Source organism: Ranitomeya imitator, chromosome 1, assembly GCF_032444005.1.
Source record: "Ranitomeya imitator isolate aRanImi1 chromosome 1, aRanImi1.pri, whole genome shotgun sequence".
NCBI lineage: Eukaryota > Metazoa > Chordata > Amphibia > Anura > Dendrobatidae > Ranitomeya > Ranitomeya imitator.
The window spans coordinates 532,038,126-532,061,291 of record NC_091282.1 but is presented as its reverse complement, the minus strand read 5'-3'; the positions used below and the strand labels follow the sequence as shown (position 1 = coordinate 532,061,291).

The window sequence follows — 23,166 nt, the reverse complement described above, 5'->3', positions numbered from 1 at the left end:
AGCTGATATCCCTTTTCTAATGTGTTTCATTATAACAATTAGTATGCCCTACAATTTCGGCTATTTGTATAAAACCCACAGAAATGCTGGAAAAGGAAAATGGACATGATAAAACTCCCATGGAGTTTTTAGTTAATTTTGGAATTTAGTATGGTTATTCTATATTTAGGTATTGGGTGTCTTGGGAGAACAGTTTGCCAAACTACAAACATATTGTTGGCAGAAAATTAGGAATTCTAATTTCCTATTATGCAGTGCACACAGAGAGATAAAACTGTTAGCATGGCCATGGTTATCATATAGCTACAGTGGGTAAAATGAGTATTTCATACACTACTGATTTACAAGTTTTCCCACCTACAAAGAATGGAGAGGTCTGTAATTTTTATCGTAGGTGCTGTTCAATTGTGAAAGACAGAATCAAAAAATAAAAGCCATAAAATCATATTATATAATTTTTAAATAATTAAATTGCATTATATTGCATGAAATAAGTATTTGATCACCTACCAACCAGCAAAAATTCTGTCTCACAGACCTGTTAGTTTTCTTTAAGAAGCCCTCCTACTCTGCACTCATTACCTGTATTAACTGCACCTGTTTGAACTTGTTACCTGTATAAAAGACATCTGTCCACACACTCAATCAATCACACGCCAACCTCTCCACCATGGCCAAGACCAAAGAGCTGTCTAAGGACACCAGGGACAAAATTGTAGACCTGCACAATCCAGGGATGGACTACAGGACAATAGGCAAGCAGCTTGGTGAGAAGGCAACAACTGTTGGAAAAATTATTAGGAAATGGAAGAAAGAGAAGATGATTATCAATCTTCCTCGATCTGGGACTCCATGCAAGATCTCACCTGGTGGGGTAAGGATGATTCTGAGGAAGGTCAGGAATCAGCCCAGAACTACATAGGAGGACCTAGTCAATGATCTGAAGAGAGATGGGACCACAGTCCCAAATATTACCACTAGTAACACACTATGCTGTCATGAATTAAAATCCTGCAGGGCACGCAAGGTCCCAATGCTCACGCCAGCACATGTCCAGTCCATTTGAAGTTTGGTTGAATTGTACCTATGATAAAAATTACAGACCTCTCCATTTTTTGTAGATGGGTAAACTTAGGCAGTGTATCAAATACTTATTTTCCCCACTGTATATGAATATTGCAATGATCTTAACATTCTTTTCAAAGGTGCTGTATATATTTTCTATATTTTATATACAGTACAGACCAAAAGTTTGGACACACCTTTTCATTTAAAGATTTTTCTGTATTTTCATAACTATGCAAATTGTACATTCACACTGAAGGCATCAAAACTATGAATTAACACATGTGGAATTATATACTTAACAAAAAAAGTGTGAAACAACTGAAGTTATGTCTTATATTCTAGGTTCTTCAAAGTAGCCACCTTTTGCTTTGATGACTGCTTTGCACACTCTTGGCATTCTCTTGATGAGCTTCAAGAGGTAGTCACCAGAGATGGTCTTCCAACAATTTTGAAGGAGTTCCCAGAGATACTTAGCACTTGTTGGCCCTTTTGCCTTCACTCTGCGGTCCAGCTCACCCAAAAACCATCTCGATTGGGTTCATGTCTGGTGACTGTGGAGGCCAAGTCATCTGGCGTAGCACCCCATCACTCTCCTTCTTGGACAAATAGCCCTTACACAGCCTGAAGGTGTGTTTGGTGTCATTGTCCTGTTGAAAAATAAATGATGGTCCAACTAAATGCAAACCGGATGGAATAGCATACCGCTGAAAGATGCTGTGGTAGCCATGCTAGTTCAGTATGCCTTCAATTTTGAATAAATCCCCAACAGTGTCACCATCAAAGCACCCCCACACCATCACACCTCCTCCTCCATGCTTCACGGTGGGAACCAGGCCTTTTCTGTGTTGCACAAAGACATGGTGGTAGGAACCAAAGATCTCAAATTTGGACTCATCAGCCCAAAGGACAGATTTCCACTGGTCTAATGTCTATTGCTTGTGTTCTTTAGCCCAAACAAGTCTCTTCTGCTTGTTGCCTGTCCTTAGCAGTGGTTTCCTGTCAGCTATTTTACCATGAAGGCCTGCTGCACAAAGTCTCCTCTTAGCAGTTGTTGTAGAGATGTGTCTGCTGCTAGAACTCTGTGTGGCATTGACCTGGTCTCTAATCTGAGCTGCTGTTAACCTGCAATTTCTGATACTAGTGACTCGGATGAACTTATCCTCAGAAGCAGAGGTGACTCTTGGTCTTCCTTTCCTGGGGCGGACCTCATGTGAGCCCGTTTCTTTGTAGCACTTGATGGTTTTTGCCACTGCACTTGGGGACACTTTCAAAGTTTCCCCAATTTTTCGGACTGACTGACCTTCATTTCTTAAAGTAATGATGGCCACTCATTTTCTTCTACTCAGCTGCTTTTTTCTTGCCATAATACAAATTATAACAGTCTATTCAGTAGGACTATCAGCTGTGTATCCACCAGACTTCTGCACAACACAACTGATTGTTCCAACACCATTTATAAGGCATGAAATCCCACTTATTAAACCTAACAAGGCACACCTGTGAAGTGAAAACCATTTCCGGTGACTACCTCTTGAAGCTCATCAAAAGAATGCCAAGAATGTGCAAAGCAGTCATCAAAGCAAAAGGTGGCTACTTTGAAGAACCTAGAATATAAGACAGAATTTCAGTTGTTTCAAACTTTTCTGATAAGTATATAATTCCACATGTGTTAATTCATAGTTTTCATGCCTTCAGTGTGAATGTACAATTTTCATAGTCATGAAAACACAGAAAATAATGAGAAGGTGTGTCCAAACCTTTGGTCTGTACTGTATGCTTTAATCCAGGGGTCCCCAACTCCAGGCCTCGAGGGCCGCCAACAGTGCAGGTTTTCAGGATTTCTTTAGTATTGCATCGGTGGTAATGTGATCATCTGCACAGGTGATGATTCCAATCCCTGTGCAATACTAAGGAAATCCTGAAAACCTGCACTGTTGGTGGCCCTCGAGGCCTGGAGTTGGGGACCACTGCTTTAATCCATGCAGTTTATACCATACAGTGACAAAATTAAGTTCTGAAATTTAAAATTTAGTATGCAGCTAGATATGTTATTAAAATGTGGATCTTGGATTACATTTATTTTGATGACTATTGAAAAAATGCATGTACAGCTCCACTCACACTAGACTTTATCTGTATGCTGTTTTTTAAAAATACTTTTTACATATTCGTTGACATCCTTATGAATCAGATGGTAGCAGTTAATCTAAGATCATTTGGGCAAGATTTCATTTAATACAAGTGGCCCTAATTACTATTTTATTCTGATGTAGTGTAGGGAATCGTTTTTTTTCAGTGTATAATATATATTGTATAAAACTTCAAATGGATAAGAGATATAGTTTAAACCATAAATTGTATTGTAAAATCTCAGATATTCTTTGTGCAACCTCCAATCATATACTCCGTGCAAACTTGTTGCAGATTGCATTTTTTACCTACAAATTAGTAACACCTATCACTGATTTTGCCATTTGATTGGTAAACCCATCATATGAGATATTGTCAGCACCAAGGACTGCAACCTTTCTATTACAACTGTAACAATTTCAACAAAAATGATAACTGCAATAATTTTACATATATATACAAAATATATATCACACTACATCACAATAAAAGAATAATGTGGGCTACTCATGTAAACTTTACTCTGATAAAACTATCTCTGATTAATTGATACAACCTGATTAATATATATATATATATATGTATATATATATATATATATACATATATATATATATATAGACAGCTGTGTGAAAAATAGTTTTCGTATTCCTTTGCATGTTTGTCACACTTAAATTTTTCAGATCACCAAACAAATTTAAATAATGGACAAAGATAACACAAGAAAGCCCAAAATGCAGTTTTTAAATGGAGGTCTTTATTTCTGCTGAGCAGTAAGAATATAAAGGCTCATCTCAGTTCTGCTAGAAAATATCTTGATGATTCCCAAGACTTTAGAGTGAATACTCTGTGGATTGACGAGACAACAGTTTAACTTTTTGGAAGGTGTATGTCCCATTACATCTGGCCTAGAAGTAACACAACATTTCAGAAAAAAAGCATTATATCAACAGTAAACTATGGTGGTGGCAGTGTGATGTTCTGGGGCTATATTGCTGCTTCAGGACCTGGCAGACTTGCTGTGGTAAATGAAACTATGAAATCTGCTGTCTACATAAAAAATCCTGAAGGAGAATGCCTGGTCATCTGTTCTTACCTCAAGCTGAAGCGAACTTGGGTTATGCAGCGGGACAATTATCCAATGCACACCAGTAAGTCCACCTCTGAATGGCTTAAGAAAGACAAAATTAAGACTTTGGAGTGGCCTAGTCAATGTCCTCCTTAATCTGATTGAGATGCTGTCTCATGACCTTAAAAAGGTGGTCCATGCTCGGAAATCCTCCAATGTGGCTGAATTACAACAATTCTGCAAAGATGAGTGGGCCAAAATTCCTCCAGTGTTGTAAAAGACTCACTGCCAGCAATCGCAGATGCTTGATTGCAGTTGTTGCTGCTGAGGGTGACCCAACCTTACATTTAGGGGGAAACACTTTTCACACAAGGCCATGTAGGTTTGGATTTCTTTTTCCATTAATAATAAAGAACTTAATTTACAAACTGCATTTTGTGTTTACTTGTGTTATCTTTGTCTAATATTAACATTTGTTTGATGATCTGAAATATGTAAATGTGACAAACATGAAAAATAATAGAAAATTCGGAAGGGGCAAACAATTTTTCACATTACAGTATATAATAAAAATAAATAAAGCATAACTAACAATTCACTATTTTATGGTGTTGACTAGTGTTGAGCATTCCGATACCGCAAGTATCGGGTATCGGCCGATACTTGCGGTATCGGAATTCCGATACCGAGTTCCAATACTTTTGTGGTATCGGGAATCGGTGTCGGATCCATAGTGATGTGTAAAATAAAGAATTAAAATAAAAAATATTGATATATTCACCTCTCCGGCGGTCCCTGGACATCACCGCTGGTAACCGGCAGGCTTCTTTGTTTAAAATGAGCGCGTTTAGGACCTGAGAATGATGTCGCGGCTTCTGATTGGTCGCGTGCCGCTCATGTGACCGCCACGCGACCAATCACAAGCCGCAACGTCATTCTTAGGCACTAAACTCCTCATTGTAGGAATTTAGGACCTGCGAATGACGTTGCGGCTTCTGATTGGTCGCATGGCGGTCACATGAGCGGCACGCGACCAATCAGAAGCCGCGACGTCATTCTCAGGTCCTAAACGCGCTCATTTTAAACAAAGAAGCCTGCCGGTTACCCGCGGTGATGTCCAGGGGCCGCCGGAGAGGTGAATATATCAATATTTTTTATTTTAATTCTTTATTTTACACATTAATATGGATCCCAGGGCCTGAAGGAGAGTTTCCTCTCCTTCAGACCCTGGGAACCATCAGGATACCTTCCGATACTTGGTGTCCCATTGACTTGTATTGGTATCGGATATCGGTATCGGCGATATCCGATACTTTTCGGGTATCGGCCGATACTATCCGATACCGATACTTTCAAGTATCGGATGGTATCGCTCAACACTAGTGTTGACCCAATAATTAAGTGAAATGTGATGAGGCATAATAGTATCTGTAGCTTGTAACAGCTAGAGATCCACATAAAGGGTACATAAAGGTACCTACCTACACGCAACCTCCGATCCTCTCAAGACCTCCTTCTCTACTCCCCTCTCATCTCTTCTTCCCACAACCGCATCCAAGACTTCTCCCGTGCTTGCCCCATACTCTGGAACTCTCTACCCCAACACATCAGACTCTCGCCTACCATAGAAACCTTCAAAAAGAGCCTGAAGACCCACCTCTTCCGACAAGCCTACAGCCTGCAGTGATCCTGAAGTTACTGAACCGCCGCGCAACCTGCCCTACCCTCTCCTAGTGTTTCATCACCCATCCCCTGCAGACTGTGAGCCCTCGCGGGCAGGGTCCTCCCTCCTTATGTACCCGTGTGCCTGTTATCTGCTCATGTTTAATGTATTTGTCTATATTTGCCTCGTATTCACATGTAAAGCGCCATGGAATAAATGGCGCTATAAAAATGTATAATAATAATAAATAATGCAGGTCCACACATTGGTGGGGAAAAGTGCTACAAAGTAGTGTACTAAAAAAAACATTTAGCATACATTTAATTTTAATAACTTTTAAAAATTATAGCAATTTTAAATGCTCATAATCCTAATTTAAAGCAATACATGTCACAATGGTAAATTGGCATTTTTTTATGTAATTAAAAAAAACAATTATCAATAAAAATCCATTGCAAGGATAAATTATTGCAAGTCCCCTCCCAGCTCCCTTTTAAGAGCATGTGGACTTACCGAGGTTCGGCTGTTGGGCTCATGATGAAGAGCAAGTCGAAAATCACGCCACTGAGCTGTCGAGCCGCCAGAAATCTCAACCTGTTCCAAACGTGGAAGCCAACGGACCTGCTGAAACCATAAGGTAATGTTCAGAACCAGATCACCCCATTGTGATCGTGTTCTGATCGTGTTCTTATTTATTTTCTTATTGGAAATTCTACACTGAAACTGTTGGTGTCTCTTCATTTAAGATAACATTTACATTTTCCAATAACGTCATTGATTCATGCAGTTTAATGCTAAACAATGCCCAAATATTTAAATGATTACATATAATTTTGTATAAGATTGACAGTTTAAATAAAATTAAGATTACATATATTATTTGCAATAAATGATTATTATATTATGCAGACATCAAGTGCACAGGGACATGTACAAAAATATTAGTTTATAGACACCAAGACTATGCTATGCTTTTTCCAACTAATGATTCCAAAATTACATATGCAAGAAATAAAACAACACAATGGAATAAAAACAACCATAAAAATGCAATTGTTAAATACTTGTTTTTTTTCCATGGATGACCAATGGGCTGATGGACCTGTTCCATGGCATATCTTATGAAAGGTAGGAACACGGCTTATAATGTATTCATGCATCACATACCTTTTCTTTGCTTCATTTTTTATTCATTTTTTACATTTAAAACTCACTGATTACTTGATATCCAACCATTAATACTCAATGCGATAATCAGTACAAGGCTCTGCAGAGTCTCATCTGAATGCAGCGGAGGTATAGCATGCATGCCTCCACTCTATTTATTCTTTATGGGACTGCCTGGGAAATTAGAGTAAAGTGCTTAGCTAACTCCAACAGTCTCACAGACAACGAATGTAGTAGAGGTGTGTATGCCCAACCTCTAGTCCGTTAAGACAGGGTTCTGCAGTGCTCTATACTCTGGATCACAAGAAGGAACCAGAAGTTGGACACTTAACAATCAGGAAGTTATTCCCTGTTAGGACTGGCGGAATGCACCTAGACAGATGATAAAGGTGCGTTCGTAGTCCGGGGTCCACCGTGCAGGTGAGAACCTGCTGCTAGCAATTTGCAGACAATATGGCGGTACACTAAAGTATACACGCGTGGGTTAAACCTCACCCAGCGTGAAGAAAGCGATCCTGTTAATTCACAGGACCGCAGTACCGCACTAGTGCGCGAGCAAGTGGTCAGCGGACTTAACCCCAGAAGGGATTGAAGCCCGATTAGACCCTTGCTGGCGTAACACCGCAACTGGGTGTGTAGAGAACCTTAAGAAATATAAGTGCACAAGAGTGCAAGCGATGCCGCACTAACGGACGCCACTAACCACCCAGACTCGGGTATGGAAAGCGCAAGGCAGGCGCACGGCGCCGTACTGGCAGGCACAGCTACAGGACGCTGAGATGTGTGTTTAGTGCTGTAGGCTAAGTCGGGCGCTAGATAGCAGCCATACACCTTCCGCGAACAGACATTCAATAGGGTAGGGGTTTCCAAGGACGACTTGCACTCACAACATACACACATAAGCAATTGTCAGATAATACTAGCGCATGGCCGTGCGGTCATGCGCAGTTTATATAGCAGCAGCACAGGAAGAGGCCACAGCACCTTTGCCCTTCCAGGGCCTGCAAAGAGGACCAATGGAATGTGCTGCAGAGCCTGAGCACATGACCCTCGATCTCCAACGGGAGACCTTATGCTGGGCATGCTCAGTACGTGCAGACAAGGACTTAGTCCCAGGGAAGTCCGCTCGCTGCTGACCAGCATTGACTTTAATGGCAGAGACTGGAGAAGCAGCAGTAACTCTCAGAACAGAGTGAGGATGAGCAAGACGCTGGGACCGACGTCTTTGCTGAGCAGACTCCACTGCGGCTGGACAAGAATGGGAGACCGCAGCGGAGGCGGCTCGAGATTCCCCCTGTGCAGAAGCGGGAACTCGACCCCTAACATTACCCCCCCTCCTAGGGCCCCCCCCTCCTTGGGCCTCGCTACGTTCGAAGGCAGCAATGAGCTGCGGAGCCCGAATGTGCTCAGCAGGCTCCCAGGATCTATCCTCAGGGCCGTAACCCCTCCAGTCCACTAAATAAAATTTTTTGCCACGAACCACCTTGTACCCCAAGATCGCGTTCACCTCGTAATCGTCCGTAGACGAACCCGACGTCTCAGTAGATGACTCAGAAAACCGGGACATGTAGACGGGCTTAAGGAGGGACACGTGAAAGGTGTCGGTGATACCCAGGCGTGGAGGAAGGGCCAGACGGTAAACCACAGGATTAACCTGTTCGAGGACCTTAAAAGGACCTAAGTAGCGAGGTGCAAACTTGGTGGACTCAACTCGCAGCCTGATGTTACGGGCGGAGAGCCACACTAAGTCGCCAGGAGCAAAGGTTGGAGCGGGGCGCCGATGTGCATCGGCGGAGGACCTCATTCTCTCCTTGGAAGCCTGAATAGCATCCTGAGTGCGATCCCAAATGTCCCGTGCCTCCACAGCCCAGTCTGCCACCCTGGAATCGGCGGAAGACATGGGCATGGGCACAGGTACCCTCGGATGCTGACCATAGTTAAGGAGGAATGGAGTCTGTCCAGTGGAATCAGCGACAGCATTGTTAAGAGCAAACTCCGCCCACGGTAGCAAAGATGCCCAGTCATCCTGCTTAGCAGAAACAAAATGTCGCAGATATGTGACCAAGGTCTGGTTGGCTCTCTCTACCAACCCATTCGTCTCGGGATGATAAGCCGAAGAGAGATTCAACTCGATACTGAGAAGACGACAAAGCTCTCTCCAGAACCGAGACGCAAACTGGGGACCTCGGTCACTGACAATTTTGTCTGGCATACCGTGAAGACGAAAGATGTGTTTGACAAACAACGCTGCCAAGGCCCGTGCAGAAGGTAACCGGGGAAGTGGCACCAAATGCACCATTTTAGAAAAATGGTCGGTGATTACCCAAATAATGGTACAGCCACGAGACTTGGGCAAACCCACAACAAAATCCATCCCGACCATTTCCCAGGGCCTGTCTGCCACCGGCAGAGGGTATAACAAACCAGCTGGCCGTTGTCGGGAAGACTTATTCTTGGCACAAGAGACACATGCCCGAACGTAGTCTCCGACGTCACGAACCATATGTGGCCACCAGTACGTCCTCGCCAGTAGCTCAGAGGTCCTTTTAGCCCCAAAGTGTCCACCCACTCTGGACGAATGAGCCCAAGAGAGAACCTCCGGACGCAAATTGATGGGAACAAAAGTCTTGCCCGGGGGCACAGACTCCAGCGAAACCGGAGCTACAGTTCTCAGACTCTCCGAAGGGACAATGAGCCGAGGCTCGTCCTCCTCCTCCTCAGCTGACACGAAGGAGCGAGAGAGAGCGTCGGCACGAATGTTCTTCTCCCCGGCGAGATAATGTAGGGTAAAGTGGAACCGGGAGAAAAACAAGGACCATCTGGCCTGACGAGAATTCAGCCGCTGGGCTGTTTGTAAATAGACCAAATTCTTGTGATCCGTGAAAACCTGGAATGGGAATCGGGCACCCTCCAAGAGATGTCTCCACTCAGAAAAGGCCAACTTCATTGCCAACAACTCTCTATCCCCGATGGAGTAATTTCTCTCCGCTGGTGTGAAGGTCTTAGAGAAAAAGAAGCATGGATGCTTCCGACCCTGAGCATCCTTTTGATAGAGGACTGCTCCAGCACCAACGGATGAGGCATCCACTTCCAAAAGGAATGGCTTACCCACATCGGGACGATGTAAGATAGGAGCGCTGGCAAAATGGGTCTTTATAGAAGAGAAGGCCTTGGAGACCCCTTCGGACCACAATTTGGGATTCGCTCCCTTCTTGGTGAGGGATACCAAGGGAGCTACCAAAGTTGAAAAGTGGGGAATGAACTGGCGATAGTAATTTATGAACCCCATAAAGCGCTGCACCGCTTTAAGAGAATGGGGTTCCTGCCAGTCCATCACTGCTTGTAGTTTGGCAGGATCCATAGCCAATCCCTGGGCCGAGACAATATAGCCCAGGAAAGGCAAGGACTCCTGTTCAAACACACACTTCTCCAACTTTGCATACAAGGAATTTGCCCGTAAGAGTTCGAAGACTCTGCCAACATCTCTCCGGTGGGAGTCAATATCTGGAGAAAAGATGAGAATATCATCCAGATAGACTACGACCGAGGTAGAAAGCATATCCCGGAAGATATCATTGACGAAGTCCTGAAAAACGGCTGGGGCATTACAGAGCCCGAAAGGCATCACCAGGTACTCATAGTGTCCATCCCTGGTATTGAAAGCCGTCTTCCACTCGTCCCCCTCACGGATACGAATCAGATTGTAGGCACCCCGCAGATCTAACTTGGTGAATATTTTAGCTCCCCTTAACCTGTCAAAGAGCTCCGATATCAGGGGCAACGGGTATTTATTCTTAATGGTGATAGCATTGAGACCCCTGTAATCGATGCAAGGACGTAACTCTCCGTTCTTCTTCTGCACGAAGAAGAATCCCGCCCCTGCCGGAGACACTGACTTCCTTATAAATCCTCTTGCTAAATTCTCCTGAATGTATTGAGACATAGCCTCCGTCTCAGGGAGAGAGAGGGGATATACCCTTCCCCTAGGAGGTTCAGTTCCCGGCAAGAGGTCGATAGGACAGTCGTAAGGGCGATGGGGCGGTAGAGTCTCAGCAGCCTTTTTAGAGAACACGTCTGCATAACACCAATAATACCTGGGAAGCGACGAGAGATCTGCGGGTACCTGGGTAGTAGAGACCTGTACACACTCACTCACACATCTGCCCAAACATGACTTACTCCAGCCCAATATTTTCCCTGAGGACCACTCAATATGTGGCGAGTGGAAACGGAGCCAGGGTATTCCCAGCAAAATCTCATCCATTCCCTCAGGAAGGACAAGAAGGGAAATAATCTCCTGGTGGGAAGGAGACATGGACAGCGATAACGGGACTGTCTGGTGCGTGATTTGCAGTGGGAGTGTTGCCCCATTCACAACTCTAACCGTTATTGGTTTGGCGAGCATGACCAGTGGTATAGCATGACGTGTAGCAAAAGCAGAGGACATGAAACTTCCCTCTGCTCCTGAATCCACACAAAGGTCGACTGTAAGAGTGGAGGAGCCTAACAGGATTGTCCCTTTAAAGGACAGTTTGGAGGAGAATGCTGCTGTGTCTAGTGAACCTCCCCCAATGGCCACTAGACGCGATCGTTTCCCGACCGCCGCGGACATTTATTGGCGTAATGTCCATGTTGTCGACAGTTATTACAAACTACGGGTACTCGAGCGGCTAGAGATTTAGGTCCCGCTCGAGAAACCTCCATGGCCTCATGAGAATCTGACGCCAAGACAGGAGATTCCAGAGGTCTGGCGAAAGTTGGAGCCAGCCGAAACCTCTGCCTACACTGGGTCCGCTCCAACCTCCGCTCGTGAAAACGGAGGTCGATGCGGGTAGACACGGAAATAAGTTCCTCCAGTGTGGCCGGTATCTCCCTAGTGGCCAAGGCGTCTTTCACGTGGTCTGCCAGTCCCCTCCAGAACACCGGAATAAGAACTTTGTCTGGCCACTCTAACTCTGAAGCTAGAGTCCGGAACTGAATGGCAAACTGGCTGACCACGGAGGTACCCTGTGTAATGGACAACAATTGGAGTGCGGTGTCGTGGGTAACCCGAGGCCCTAAAAAGACCTGCTTCAGAGTGTCCAAGAAGAGAGGAGCACTCTGTACCACACGATCATCTCGCTCCCAGAGTGGCGTTGCCCACTCCAACGCCCTGCCCGACAAGAGAGATAGGATAAATCCCACTCTCGCCCGCTCCGTAGGAAAACGTGACGCCAGGAGCTCAAGATGTATAGAGCACTGACTCACGAATCCACGACAATGTTTGCTGTCGCCAGCAAACTTGTCAGGTAGTGGGAGACGGGATAAAGTCGGAGCAGGGGTGGCAGTGGACAAACTGGCGGCGGCTACACTTGCAGCCTGCACAGCTACAGCAGTGACATCCACAGCTGAGGTTGTACGCTCAAGAGCCGCCAACCTTCCCTCCAGCTGCTGGATGTACCGCTGTAAACGCTGGTCGTCCGCCATTTTTACTAGCCAGACCCTGGCGCTAGTATTCTGTTAGGACTGGCGGAATGCACCTAGACAGATGATAAAGGTGCGTTCGTAGTCCGGGGTCCACGGTGCAAGTGAGAACCTGCTGCTAGCAATTTGCAGACAATATGGCGGTACACTAAAGTATACACGCGTGGGTTAAACCTCACCCAGCGTGAAGAAAGCGATCCTGTTAATTCACAGGACCGCAGTACCGCACTAGTGCGCGAGCAAGTGGTCAGCGGACTTAACCCCAGAAGGGATTGAAGCCCGATTAGACCCTTGCTGGCGTAACACCGCAACTGGGTGTGTAGAGAACCTTAAGAAATATAAGTGCACAAGAGTGCAAGCGATGCCGCACTAACGGACGCCACTAACCACCCAGACTCGGGTATGGAAAGCGCAAGGCAGGCGCACGGCGCCGTACTGGCAGGCACAGCTACAGGACGCTGAGATGTGTGTTTAGTGCTGTAGGCTAAGTCGGGCGCTAGATAGCAGCCATACACCTTCCGCGAACAGACATTCAATAGGGTAGGGGTTTCCAAGGACGACTTGCACTCACAACATACACACATAAGCAATTGTCAGATAATACTAGCGCATGGCCGTGCGGTCATGCGCAGTTTATATAGCAGCAGCACAGGAAGAGGCCACAGCACCTTTGCCCTTCCAGGGCCTGCAAAGAGGACCAATGGAATGTGCTGCAGAGCCTGAGCACATGACCCTCGATCTCCAACGGGAGACCTTATGCTGGGCATGCTCAGTACGTGCAGACAAGGACTTAGTCCCAGGGAAGTCCGCTCGCTGCTGACCAGCATTGACTTTAATGGCAGAGACTGGAGAAGCAGCAGTAACTCTCAGAACAGAGTGAGGATGAGCAAGACGCTGGGACCGACGTCTTTGCTGAGCAGACTCCACTGCGGCTGGACAAGAATGGGAGACCGCAGCGGAGGCGGCTCGAGATTCCCCCTGTGCAGAAGCGGGAACTCGACCCCTAACATTCCCTAACCTAAAGCATAACTTTCAAGTTGGCAAAATACACTTTAGTAGTCAAGTAAAATGCTAACAGCCGAACCCCTCTATTCCAAAGCAGTTGCTTGTCAAAAAGCATTTAAAGGTGCCTATCCTTGTCTTTCTGTCCTATTATTGATGTAAGGTATATCCCATGCAACACTCTGTGTCCTATGCAGACTTGCAACCAATGGGTTGTAAAAATTGCACGTACTCCAAAAATCCAAGTATCTTCCTTCCACAGAAATTATTTTTATTGACACCAGTGTACACACAAGAAAAAATAGCAATGTTTCAGCCATTCAGGGCCTATGTCAAGCCAAGACACTTTTTTGCAAGGCTGAAATATTGCTATTTTTTCAAGTGTGTACACTGGGGTCAATAAAAATAATTTTTGTGAAAGAAAGATACCCAGTGCCTTGGATTTTTAGTAAATGTCCTATTATGTTATATGACTTTTTTTTTAGAGTGAAGACCCCAGTTAAGTAGCCTTCTTCTGTAAGCAAGACAGTGTAGCTCGTAAGGATCAACTTCCCCTGTGAGGGACTCAGTACCGGTATGTAATACTTATATAATCCATATACAGCCACTGCAGATGAAAATCAAAGACTAGATACAACTTTTCCCGGAGATAATAGATCATCTCCGAAATGTCTCAGGAGCTTAAGTTTAATAGGATATAATGGTAATACTACCAGCAGTTGTGACACAGACTTTTTTTTTCTTAAATCAAATACTTTTTATTGAAGAAAGCAGAAAGGATAACATTACATACATAACTTGCATTAGAGTACAAATGATAATACTTTCCCCATTTTTTAATAAATGTATATACACCAAACACATCCCTTCCCCCTCCCATAACAAGAAAACCACCCCCACCGCCGTCACGCTTCTACAATCCTTATCCTTGTATTACAGTGTTGTACACTCCACAGCTTTTTATGTGCATTGTCTATTGACAGTGAGCTGCTTATCACAGGAGGGGGTGTGGTTGGTCTATCAATGGTTTCAAGAAAGTCTTAGATGCTGTTTTTAGAAGAAGAAAAATAACATAAATATTTATGTAATTGTCTAAAATTCTTGTTCCGAATATTGATGCAATTGATTGACGCTTGGGATCATGAGGGAAAATCTTGCTTTTTAGGGCAGAATGGATCATGCATTGTTCATGTATCTAAATCCCATTCTCTTTATCTTTTCCCATTGACCTAGATGGAAGTGTGTCTTTTCTCAACTATGTAACTATTTAACTATCTAACTATGTAAGTCATTACAATCATCTGTAATCATTAATAATGCTTATCCTAGGTTTCTATTTGTTTTGGGGGGGGTTTCTTGTGATCCTTTAACATTAATCTAGTGTTAATGCAATACTGGATAGGCATATAAATATTTGATCACAGATTTCCAGTGGTATCTGTTAATCTGCTAACATACATTCAAACAAATATGGTATGACTCTACCATGAAAGAGGGATGGAAGGGTAAGGATTCCGAACTATTTAATATAAATGAGAGCTCGGAGTAAATAAATAATATATCTATAAATAATAATAGTATATCTGCATATAATTGCTGCAGTTCTTGAAACCAGGATGATGTAATTGAAATGTATATTGTATTGCTTGATAGGAAAAAGGGCAACTAGCATGCATTAAGCCCTACTGTCATGTCTGTGTTAGTAAGTACTTGCATTCCCAATAAAAAAAAAAAGTTTCTGGAGCACTTCTTTCTTAGTCTGCATTCTTCTATTGTTCTTTTGGGAAAATTATGAATAAATTGACAACTGGGTGTTACCATTCCCCCTATCAAAAGGGTGTGTCCTTACACAGTCTGGCATTGGCAGCAAAGGCTGGATCACACCTCCAACTAGTAAGCCAAATGTCAGAGAAATCCAGGAATCAGGACACCCGCCGTCCTCCTTGTAGTAACTTTATTACAACAGCAAAAATCACAATATTTGGGTCACGCAGAGCCTTTATCAAGCCATAAAAAAGAGAGTTATGCATTGTTTTATGGCTTGATAAAGGCCCTGCCTGATCGAAATGTTGTGAATTTTCTGTACTAATAAAGGAGAACTTCTGGTGCCCTGGTTCCTGGATTTCTCTGTATTGTTACAACCTTGTGGAGGGTTGCACCAAGTGTGCCTGGACAAGTGGAGTAGTGCACGGCCAACAGGGTGGTGCATGGGACACATCTATTCCAAATGTCAATTTCTTCATACATTTCTAGCAAGCAAAGGAATGACTCAACATTGAGTCTGAAAGAAAGTTGTTTGAGAATTGCTATTTTATGTGGAATATATTTATTAGGTAAAACAGACGTCAGAAAAACTGACAAATTCACTTTAACCCCTTCATGACCCAACCTATTTTGACCTTAAAGACCTTGCCGTTTTTTGCAATTCTGACCAGTGTCCCTTTATGAGGTAATAACTCAGGAACGCTTCAACGGATCCTAGCGGTTCTGAGATTGTTTTTTCGTGACATATTGGGCTTCATGTTAGTGGTAAATTTAGGTCAATAAATTCTGCGTTTATTTGTGATAAAAATGGAAATTTGGCGAAAATTTTGAAAATTTCGCAATTTTCACAATTTGAATTTTTATTCTGTTAAACCAGAGAGATATGTGACACAAAATAGTTAATAAATAACATTTCCCACATGTTTACTTTACATCAGCACAATTTTGGAAACAAAATTTTTTTTTGTTAGGAAGTTATAAGGGTTAAAATTTGACCAGCGATTTCTCATTTTTACAACGAAATTTACAAAACCATTTTTTTTAGGGACCACCTCACATTTGAAGTCAGTTTGAGGGGTCTATATGGCTGAAAATACCCAAAAGTGACACCATTCTAAAAACTGCACCCCTCAAGGTACTCAAAACCACATTCAAGAAGTTTATTAACCCTTCAGATGCTTCACAGCAGCAGAAGCAACATGGAAGGAAAAAATGAACATTTAACTTTTTAGTCACAAAAATTATCTTTTAGCAACAATTTTTTTATTTTCCCAATGGTAAAAGGAGAAACTGAACCATGAAAGTTGTTGTCCAATTTGTCCTGAGTACGCTGATACCTCATATGTGGGGGTAAACCACTGTTTGGGCGCACGGCAGGGCTTGAAAGGGAAGGAGCGCCATTTGACTTTTTGAATCAAAAATTGGCTCCACTCTTTAGCGGACACCATGTCACGTTTGGAGAGCCCCCGTGTGCCTAAAAATTGGAGCTCCCCCACAAGTGACCCCATTTTGGAAACTAGACGCCCCAAGGAACTTACCTAGATGCATAGTGAGCACTTTGAACCCCCAGGTGCTTCACAAATTGATCCGTAAAAATGAAAAAGTACTTTTTTTTTCACAAAAAAATTCTTTTAGCCTCAATTTTTTCATTTTCACATGGGCAACAGGATAAAATGGATCCTAAAATGTGTTGGGCAATTTCTCCTGAGTACGCCGATACCTCATATGTGGGGGTAAACCACTGTTTGGGCACATGGTAAGGCTCGGAAGGGAAGGAGCGCCATTTGACTTTTTGAATGAAAAATTATTTCCATCGTTAGCGGACACCATGTCGCGTTTGGAGAGCTCCTGTGTGCCTAAACATTGGCACTCCCCCACAAGTGACCCCATTTTGGAAACTAGACCCCCCAAGGAACTTATTTAGATGCCTAGTGAGCACTTTAAACCCTCAGGTGCTTCACAAATTGATCTGTAAAAATGAAAAAGTACTTTTTTTTCACAAAAAAATTCTTTTTGCCTCAATTTTTTCATTTTCACATGGGCAGTAGGATAAAATGGATCATAAAATTTGTTGGGCAATTTCTCCCGAGTACGCCGATACCTCATATGTGGGGGTAAACCACTGTTTGGGCACATGGTAAGGCTCAGAAGGGAAGGAGCGCCATTTGACTTTTTGAATGAAAAATTATTTCCATCGTTAGCGGACATCATGTCGCGTTTGGAGAGCTCCTGTGTGCCTAAACATTGGCACTCCCCCACAAGTGACCCCATTTTGGAAACTAGACCCCCCGAGGAACTTATCTAGATGCATATTGAGCACTTTAAACCCCCAGGTGCTTCACAGAAGTTTATAACGCAGAGCCATGAAAATAATTTTTCTTTCCTCAAAAATGATTTTTTAGCCTGGAATTTCCTATTTTGCCAAGGATAATAGGAGAAATTGGACCCCAAATATTGTTGTCCAATTTGTCCTGAGTACGCTGATACCTCATATGTGGGGGTAAACCACTGTTTGGGCGCACGGCAGGGCTTGGAAGGGAAGGAGCGCCATTTGACTTTTTGAATCAAAAATTGGCTCCACTCTTTAGCGGACACCATGTCACGTTTGGAGAGCCCCTGTGTGCCTAAACATTGGAGATCCCCCAGAAATGACCCCATTTTGGAAACTAGACCCCCAAAGGAACTAATCTAGATGTGTGGTGAGGACTTTGAACCCCCAAGTGCTTCACAGAAGTTTATAACGCAGAGCCATGAAAATAAAAAAATTATTTTCTCAAAAATGATCTTTTAGCCTGCAATTTTTTATTTTACAAAGGGTAACAGGAGAAATTTGACCCCAAAAGTTGTTGTCCAGTTTCTCCTGAGTACGATGATACCCCATATGTGGGGGTAAACCACTGTTTGGGCACATGCCGGGGCTCGGAAGTGAAGTAGTGACATTTTGAAATGCAGACTTTGATGGAATGCTCTGTGGGTGTCACGTTGCGTTTGCAGAGCCCCTGATGTGGCTTAATAGTAGAAACCCCCCACAAGTGACCCCATTTTGGAAACTAGACCCCGAAAGGAACTTATCTAGATGTGTGGTGAGCACTTTGAACCCCCAAGTGCTTCATAGAAGTTTATAATGCAGAGCCGTGAAAATAATAAATACGTTTTCTTTCCTCAAAAATAATTATTTAGCCCAGAATTTTTTATTTTCCCAAGGGTAACAGGAGAAATTGGATCCCAAAAGTTGTTGTCCAGTTTCTCCTGAGTACGCTGATACCCCATATGTGGGGGTAAACCACTGTTTGGGCACATGCCGAGGCTCGGAAGTGAAGTAGTGACGTTTTGAAATGCAGACTTTGATGGAATGCTCTGTGGGCGTCACGTTGCGTTTGCAGAGCCCCTGATGTGGCTTAACAGTAGAAACCCCCCACAAGTGACCCCATTTTGGAAACTAGACCCCAAAAGGAACTTATCTAGATGTGTGGTGAGCACTTTGAACCCCCAAGTGCTTCACAGAAGTTTATAATGCAGAGCCGTGAAAATAATAAATACGTTTTCTTTCCTCAAAAATAATTATTTAGCCCAGAATTTTTTAATTTTCCCAAGGGTAACAGGAGAAATTTGACCCCAATATTTGTTGTCCAGTTTCTCCTGAGTACGGTGATACCCCATATATGGGGGTAAACTACTGTTTGGGCACATGCCGGGGCTCGGAATTGAAGTAGTGACGTTTTGAAATGCAGACTTTGATGGAATGCTCTGCGGGCATCACGTTGCGTTTGCAGAGCCCCTGATGTGGCTAAACAGTAGAAACCCCCCACAAGTGACCCCATTTTAGAAACTAGACCCCCAAGGAACTTATCTAGATATGTGGTGAGCACTTTGAACCCCCAAGTGCTTCACAGACGTTTACAACGCAGAGCCGTGAAAATAAAAAATCATTTTTCTTTCCTCAAAAATGATGTTTTAGCAAGCATTTCTTTATTTTCACAAGGGTAACAGGAGAAATTGGACCCCAGTAATTGTTGCGCAGTTTGTCCTGAGTATGCTGGTACCCCATATGTGGGGGTAAACCACTGTTTGGGTACACGTCGGGGCTCGGAATTGAGGGAGCACCATTTGACTTTTTGAATACAAGATTGGCTGGAATCAATGGTGGCGCCATGTTGCGTTTGGAGACCCCCTGATGTGCCTAAACAGTGGAAACCCCTCAATTCTACCTCCAACACTAACCCCAACACACCCCTAACCCTTATCCCAACTGTAGCCGTAACCCTAATCACAACCCTAACCCCAACACACCTGTAACCCCAACACACCCCTAACCCTAACCACAACCCTAATTCCAACCCAACCCTAGCCCTAAGGCTATGTGCCAACGTTGCGGATTTGTATGAGATTTTTCAGCACCATTTTTGAAAAATCCGCGGGTAAAAGGCACTGCGTTTTACCTGCGGATTTACCGCGGATTTCCAGTGTTTTTTGTCCGGATTTCACCTGGGATTCCTATTGAGGAACAGGTGTAAAACGCTGCGGAATCCGCACAAAGAATTGACATGCTGCGGAAAATACAACGCAGCGTTCCCGCGTGGTATTTTCCGCACCATGGGCACAGCGGATTTGGTTTTTCATATGTTTACATGGTACTGTAAACCTGATGGAACTCTGCTGCGGATCCGCAGCGGCCAATCCGCACCGTGTGCACATAGCCTAATTCTAAAGGTATGTGCACACGCTGCGGAAAACGCTGCGGATCCGCAGCAGTTTCCCATGAGTTTACAGTTCAATGCAAACCTATGGAAAACAAAAATCGCTGTACACATGCTGCGGAAAAACTGCACGGAAACGCAGCGGTTTACATTCTGCAGCATGTCACTTCTTTCTGCGGATTCCGCAGCGGTTTTCCAACTGCTCAAATAGAAAATCGCTGTTGTAAAACCGCATTGAAATGCGCAGAAAAAACATGGTAAATCCGCCATAAATCCGCAGCGGTTTAGCACTGCGGATTTATCAAATCCTCTGCGGAAAAATCCGCAGAGGACCAGAATACGTGTGCACATACCGAAACCCTACCCCTAACCCTACCCCTAACCCTACCCCTAACCCTACCCCTAACCCTACCCCTAACCCTAACCCTACCCCTACCCCTAACCCTAGTTCTTACCCCAACCTTAGTGGGAAAAAAAAAATTATTTTTTTTATTGTCCCTACCTATGGGGGTGACAAAGGGTCATTTACTTTTTTTTTTTATTTTGATCACTGAGATAGGTTATATCTCAGTGATCAAAATTCACTCTGGAACGAATCTGCCGGCCGGCAGATTCGGCGGGCGCACTGCACATGCGCCCGCCATTTTGGAAGATGGCGGCGCCCAGGAAAGAAGACGGACGGTCCCCGGGAGGCCAGTTAAGTATAAGGGGGGGAGATCAGGGCACGGGGGGGGGGGGGCGTCGGAGCACGGGGGGGTGGATCGGAACACGCGGGGGGTGGATTGGAGCACGGAGTGGGGGATCGCTGTGCGGGCGGGTGGATCGCTGTGCGGGCGGGTGGATCGGAGCACGGGGGGGGGAAATCGCTGTGCGGGGGGGGATCGCTGTGCGGGGGGGGATCGGAGTTCGGGGGGGGTTTGATTGGAGCGCGGGGGGTGTGATTGGAGCACGGGGGGAGCGGACAGGAGGACGGGGGAGCGGACCACAGGACCGAGGGGAGCGGACCACAGATCGGGGGGCTGGGGGGGCGATCGGAGGAGTGGGGTGGGTGCACATTAGTGTGTCCAGCCATGGCCGATGATATTGCAGCATCGGCCATGGCTGGATTGTAATATTTCACCATTTTTTTAGGTGAAATATTACAAATCGCTCTGATTGGCAGTTTCACTTTCAACAGCCAATCAGAGCGATCGTAGCCACGAGGGGGTGAAGCCACCCCCCCTGGACTAAACTACCACTCCCCCTGTCCCTGCAGATCGGGTGAAATGGGAGTTAACCCTTTCACCCGATCTGCAGGGACGCGATCTTTCCATGACGCATATGCTGCGTCATGGGTCGGAATGGCACCGACTTTCATGACGCAGCGTATGCGTCAAAGGTCGGGAAGGGGTTAATGGGACAACCACTGGTTATGTCCAAGAAAAATAGCATGGCAATATTGGATGCAAACATTGCAAGAGTCTGAGGACCGTAGTGTGTATAAGAGGACCAAGAATAAGAATAGACCGAGCTATCACACGATCCAGAATAATACTACATTTCTATTATATAGTCTTCAGTGCCTAAGCAGTTGATACTGTTGACCCCAAAATTGCATCATTCTGCAAAACATTTCCAGATACCATTAATGCTCTTCATATGTTCAATAATCTAGTTTTATAACAAAGCATAAACGTGGAAATTTACAATCCACATATTAAACCATACAAAGAACCTTGTATAAAGTTTTTCATATTTCTACCTGTATGTTTATGGATGATAAAATAATATTTCTAAATCTATGCATAAATACTGTGGAATATGATGATCATATAACAGTATTGTACTTTAATAATTAGTTATGCTTCCAAAAAAGAAAAAAAAAATCTAATTATAAATCAATAGTTATCGCTTGAAATGTATAATGCAAGCGACATAGGGAACCACAGACTTTCACAAAAAATTAACAGGTCTGGCGTTAAGTTTGCAGTTCGTTAAGCAAGTCAGCAGGCCTGTTAGTTTTGCTATAGATTTATCTATCCATCTTTTCTTCATAGCTAAAAAAGCGACAGGAGGCAAGTCAATATTCCTTCTCCAGTATTCTCAATGTCCTCACTACTGTGATTTCAGATACAAAATATCTAATTGTTTACAGCAGCTTCTCAGCCCTTTAATTTGCCTTATAAAGCATAGAATTGCAAACGAAAAAGACCTAACCCACAATCTATTAATATTTCATCTATTGAAATGTGATGCGATTCTAAATAAAGCTTAACAAATCAAATAATCCTTTCAGCTAAACAATATCCATACATTACTGGGGAATGCTTCTGTGTGAGGAGCGCTTTGCATACAGCAGTATCAGCTTTCCGCAATGTGTTAGCATTTCTATTGGACATACTTTAGTTGTGTGTCCTTTAAGACGAGATCACGGCAGCGCCCTGGAACTACTTTGCAGGTCACATTCAGCACCGATTCATTTGACCTACTGTCAATACCATTTGAAAGCCATTAAAGGGTCTACAGCACATTAGCTGGTGAAACGGCGCATCTCATGACATGGAGAGAGATCTTGGATTACAAATGAAGAGTCAAAGCAAGGGTCTTCTTTTACACGGCACATTTTGTGTGTTTCCACATTATGCAGAAATGTAAATACTGGTCTAGTAGGATCAAGAGATTATCTGTATTTGTTCATATATCTACTATCGCAAAATCAAAATACAAACCAGTATAATCTAATATATCAGCATTGTATTTGTTATGGCACTGTTTATTTTACATTTTTAAACTGTTTATTTTACAGTCATAAGGTGCAGGAGGCAGTGTGTTAGCGCTGAATGTTCCAGTGCCCCGTACTACAGAAGCTTAGGCACTCCTCATACACACATACAGTCATGGCCGAGTGTTGGCCCCCTTGAAATTGTTGCAAAATTTTTCTCCCAGAAAATTATTGTAATCACACATGTTTTGTTATACATATGTTCATTTCCTTTGTATTTATTGGAACAACACAAAGAAAAGTAGAGCAAAAAAATCAGACCATGATTAAGACGCAGGTTGAAACGCATTGGTATTAACTCTGTACCTTTGCTGACAATGTTCTAACAGCATATTTAGTGGACCAAATACCTATACCTGTACCTGGCTCAATAAAAGCTATC

The 23,166-nt window shown here is 43.8% G+C and overlaps 1 protein-coding gene across 2 annotated transcripts in view; it reads right to left on the bottom strand.

Moving 5' to 3' along the window:
* PAX5 (paired box 5) overlaps positions 1–23,166 on the bottom strand; it is a 517,932-nt gene that overhangs the window by 258,084 nt on the left and 236,682 nt on the right. The window contains exon 7 of one of the 2 annotated variants that reach the window (XM_069767486.1): positions 6,444–6,554. The exons of the other annotated variant lie outside the window; for it this stretch is intronic. Coding sequence (XP_069623587.1) covers positions 6,444–6,554 — 111 coding nt within the window. The remainder of the gene's footprint in view (positions 1–6,443; positions 6,555–23,166) is intronic. 2 annotated transcript variants of the gene reach the window in all.